The 5431-nt window shown below is 30.6% G+C and overlaps 1 protein-coding gene across 1 annotated transcript; it reads right to left on the reverse strand. All coding sequences in view use genetic code 12, as the record gives it.

Annotated features, from left to right (window-relative positions):
* Nucleotides 1–2545: 2545 nt before the first annotated feature.
* CRZ2 (Crz2p) lies at nucleotides 2546–4099 on the reverse strand (the record flags this gene model as incomplete). Its single annotated transcript, XM_707554.2, has 1 exon — nucleotides 2546–4099. The coding sequence occupies one exon, from the start codon at nucleotides 4097–4099 to the stop codon at nucleotides 2546–2548; it is 1554 nt and encodes a 517-aa protein (XP_712647.2).
* Between the last annotated feature and the right edge of the window lie 1332 nt (nucleotides 4100–5431).

The following is a 5431-nucleotide window of genomic DNA, read 5'->3' on the forward strand; positions in this document are numbered from 1 at the left end:
TGTTATATCAAATAAGTAGGGGAGTTATTTCTTATGATAATTGTATAAGTTTAAATAGTTAATTTATTGTACTTTAAAAATGTTAAACTTTCAGATGTGTGGGGGAGGGGGAATATTTGAAGTTTAACCGAAAAGTAAATAATTGAATAAATAAAATAAAATAATGATCTAATATAGAGAAACGTATTGTTAGTATTGGATCGGATTGAAGGGAGGAAGGGTTCAATGGGGAGGAAACAAAAGAACACAAGAAGTTTATATTATTCTTAGCAATTGGATAGGCTTCTTTTGATGGAAAAGATGGGTTGATATTGAAGAAGGAAAAATTTTTATTCCTTTGCATTTGCTCGGAAAAAAAACTCCTAATAAAAAGTTGTGTGTTTGCTGCATAATGAATGAACCTCATCTCGCGGGTAATTAAATCCTGCTCTTACTTGAATCAAACACAATTTATTTGTAGATCCACAACAACAATGATTTGGGGTACAATATAAACCTGAGTCATATTATATGCATTTTGTTACTCAAGCCCTAAATTCCAATTCTGGGGATTATGAGTTTGTTCAGCAGTTTTTACAATTCTTTCTCTCAACAATTAACATCAAAATAAAAAGACACTCTTAATGTTCAATTTTGTTTAAACCCACATCGCGTGAAAATTTTTTTTTTCCTTTCATCCAAATTGAAGGACGAAACTTAGGTCAACATACCAATTATATTCAAAGGCTTAATAAGCTCTGTTGGCAATTATACTGGAGTGTTAAGGTGTAGTATTGATAATTGTTGAGAGAAAGAGAGAGAGAGAAGGAAGAAGGAAGAAGGAAAATAAATAGAAAATAAAATGAATAATATAAAATTATCATAAGATTGGAAGTTTAGGGGGATTCAATGGAATATTTATACTACGCGCTTAACATCATTATTGAGCAACATAGGTCGTGTATTATTGGTGATGAAAAAAAATTTTTCAATTGTGTACAGGACTAAGAGAATAACTCATCTTAAAAAAAAAACTTACTCATCAAATCAGAGTACAATTGTTAGCTTTTGTATACTCATCTCATTAATTTTAGTCTTATTTATTACTACGTCACTCTCATTGCATTAAAATGATTTCTTAACTAAATAAGAAGAAGTCAAAAAACAAAGGAGCTTAACTATGTATACTCATCTCAAACTGTTAATATTATTCTTTTATGCAACTACGATGATTCTATTTTCACCAACTAACTCTAAATTATTGAACGCGTTTTTGTAGTTAAGGGTATTACTTTATGGATAGAAAATTGTTAAGAAAGCAATTAAGAGTCCAGTGACGTTAGCTCTTTTACATTAGTTCAATAATTAATTATATTTTGTACTGCAAAAATCTTCAATTTTTTTTTGGCAAATATTATTGCAATTTTACACCAAAAATACAATGAATTCTTAAATAAACATCTACTAACTGAAAGTACACACAGTAAGAATACATCAATCACTCTGGTATTTGTCAATATTTTATATTAATCTTTCGAAATATTATCAATAACTAAACCAAATGTCACGTGACTAATACAAAAGGTACTTGGTGAAAGTTATTTTTGTTATTTTTACACGACAACTCTATTAATGTATAATGATCTAGTACTTCATTCTCTAAACTAGTATAGATGTAGTATTATTGACCATCCCTCTTCTAAATAGGGTCTAGAAAATTTCATTGTCTTCTACGATAAGGAAGTTGAGTATCAATTGTATGTACAACTACATTACAAAGAAAAACGTTCTTTCTGTCAATTACGAACAAGTACTGAAACACAAATTCTTATTCTTAGGAATAAATGGTACGTTTTTAATATCTATTTGATCAAGATATTGAGCTTCTATCGATGGATGTAGAAACCCTAGTTCCATGAAGGAGATCTAGCAGAACAATTAAATATAGTCAATTATACAAAAGAAAACTGTACAAGAAAAAGTGTACCGTCATAACTTATAGAGGACTCATTAATCTCTAGTGGTTACTAAAAGATTTGCTATTTTGATTTACGAACCAACACAAACTATATATATATGTATGTGTATGTTGTTAATATTTGTATTCCGGGAGGTGGCTTTGAAAAAAAAAAATTGTTCTTAGTTTAGCTTAGTAGTGCTCATGCATGCCAAGAAAAAAACTAACTTTTTCGGCATTTCACTAAACTAAACAATCAACGGTTTTTTTAGAATACAGACGTGCCAAGAAAAAAAAGTAGAGATTTTCTTTAATCCATTATAGCCATTATTCGTAGTTTGTTTGTTAGGGGTTATTAGGGTTGTTGCAAATCATGGTTACTAACGGGGCTTTTTATTTAGGGGTGGGGTGGGGGAGGGTTCATTGTATTTGATTTATAGTTTCCCCTGATTATAGATCTCTGATTGTGGAAAGTTAATAGAATGTAAAAGTGATATTGTTGAGAGATATCTATTTTACATTAGAGTTATACTAACCAATTTATTTTTGGTTTATATATATATTTATATACATACATCTAGGTTTCTAATTATTAAAAACACACATTCACTATTTATTAGATTGTAATAATTTTTTAATAAAATTAGAATTATCATAATATTCATCATTAAATTTGATTTCTCCAACATTTACCCCTATTTGCTCGGACACTTGTGATTGTTGTGGCACTTGTTGTTGTTGTTGTGCTTGTTGTTGTCTTTGTTGTTCTTCTTCTTCTAATCTTTTAGCTTCTTCCATTAATGGTCTAATACACAACCATCCAGTTTCAGTTCGAAAATGTCGACTTAAAGCATCACTACGAGCAAAAGTTTTCCCACATCCCCAAGATGTAACTCCATCATTCAAATAACCTTGACATTTAAAATTTTTAACACCTTGATGTAATAATTCATGTCTTTTTTTATCATGCAGTCGAGCAAATCGTTTAAAACATATATTACAATGATATGGTTTTTCATTGGAATGAGTTTTCATATGAGATTTCAAATTATATGGTTTTTGGAAAACTTTATTACATTGAGGACATGGGAATGAATCAGCAGCTGCAACACCAATGGAGGATGACGTGGCTGAAGAAGTTGATGATGATCGTGTTGTTGTTGCGGTGGAAGTTGTGCCGTTATTTGTTGAGTCATGATTTATCATCATTGATAATGATGATGTTGATGATGGAGATAAGGATTTTTTCGCAGTTCTGCGTTTACGTTTTAATGAAGGAGATACAGTATATGATACTAATGAAGAATAATCAATGTTTGTTACTGATAAATGTGGCAATTTTTCTGTTTGTGCTGGTTTTTGCACTTGTTGTGGTGCCAGTTGTTGAGGGTTGTGGTAATAGGGTTGCATATAATATTGATTGTACAGATATTGATATTGTTGAGATGGTTGAAGATATTGTTGCTGTTGTTGTTGTATCTGATTCATTGTCATTGAAGGATATGATGATACAAGAACATTGTTAGTATTATTGTAAGTATTGTCTTTATCGGGAATTAATACTGGACTAATTGGATTTGGTGTATTGCTATTGGATAATTGTGGTGAAGTATTAGAACCAACATTAGTATTGATATTAGTGGTAGTATTGTTATAATGATAATTTGGCATCAATGAATTTGAGTAAGATCGATTGTATTGTTGTTGTTGTGGTGACGATAATTGTTGATTTGGTAAGGTGAATTGATAGTTGTTATTTACAGTTGACGATTGTGAGTAATCAAGTTGATAATTTTGTGGAGTTACTGCACCAGAAACAGTTGTATAAGGATTATAAGTGTGGCTAGTATTATTTATAGAATCTTGAGGGGTGAAGTAAATAGAAGGAAGTGAGTATTTGTTTCCGTCAACACTATTAGATGTGTTATTTCCAGTATAATAATATTGTAATGAATTACCAGAATTGGTGCCAATACCACCATTAGCTGTTGCTGAGGAGGCACTGGTGGAATTGGAAGCAGATGTGTTGTTGTTGTTGTTGGTGGCTGTGGTATTGACAGATCCGGAAGTGGAAGTGGAAGCGGTGGCAGTGGAAGTGGTACCAGTAGTAGCAGTAGTACTAATACCTGCAACAATAGGCAAATTAGACATGGTTGATAACATTTGTAACAGACAATAAAAAAGAATAACTATTTTAAAAAACAATCAAGTTGGAAAAGTTGATAATTGTTATGACAAGGCGGGAACAGTTGATGATAATTCGGGGAATGAAAAAAAACGGAATTAAAGATGCCAAGCAAAAAAAATAATAAAATTTTGGAAAAACAGCAACCAAGAAAAAATTYAACAAAACACTAAGTAAAATCTTAAAAGGACAAAAAAGCTAAGATTTCTTTATTAAAAAACACGGAATAACTTTGAAAATAGAAACACCGAGATAGATGGATGGGAAATGATAATTATAGAACTTGTTTTTCTTTGCTTTTCACTGAGAAAGGATTAATTGAACTAATAAGTTATAATTGTAGTAATGTTTGAGAAAGTAGATTGATGTGATATGAAGTGATGTAGAAATAAAAAAAAAATAATAATAGGAAGGTTTTAAAAATAAAAAAAAGGATTTCGAATGGGAATATACTTGAATATTTATATAATCTTTTAGACTATGATATCTAAAGAGAGAGAGGTTATAGTTGACAATATAAACAAAGATGAACGGGGGTGTATAGAAATGTGCGTTTGTGTGTGTGCATCTTCCTCTCCTCAATTAAAAGGAAAGATAAAAATCATTCTATGTGAACTAAAAACCCAAAAAAATTAATCTCCCATACATACAAAAACAAAACAAAACTTAACTTGACTTACTAGTGTATATTAATCCTAAACATATTACGTTTTTTTTTTCTATCCGAAACGAAATTATAATAATATTTTTTATTTTTTTTTAGTTCCCACATTCTTTTGTTATTTAACATTTCATGCATGCATGCATTTACACAAAACTATTTAGCTAAACTGTAAAAAAAACTACTCTAAAAAGGAAATACTACTAAAGCATAAAAGTCTCAGATATGGAAATCTGTCACTTTCGGGAAATATAACCTTAAATTCATAAAATCAATCCTCACCACATATATACACAAATCACCACCACTACTACACTGTTGCTTTTGCATATGTATGTGTATTGGTAGCTCTTATACTTGCAGGATATTTGCCATCGCCACCTTCACCACTAACCACCACCACTCACTGTCAAGGATTCATTCTTCTATTTTTAGTTTTGAACAACCGGTCCGATAAGATATTTTTGATCTTTATCTACAGTCCTATCTATCTATCTATCCATATGGCCATCCAATACACAATCTACAACAGAGTAATTCTCTGCCTTTTGATTGTACAGTCATATTAACGAATGAAGACACATGCAATTTACCCGCAAAAAAAAAAAGAAAGAGAAAGAAAAAGAAATTCCCGAGTAAGTTTTGCTTT

Source organism: Candida albicans, chromosome R (assembly GCF_000182965.3).
Source record: "Candida albicans SC5314 chromosome R, complete sequence".
NCBI classification, from domain to species: Eukaryota; Fungi; Ascomycota; class Pichiomycetes; order Serinales; family Debaryomycetaceae; genus Candida; species Candida albicans.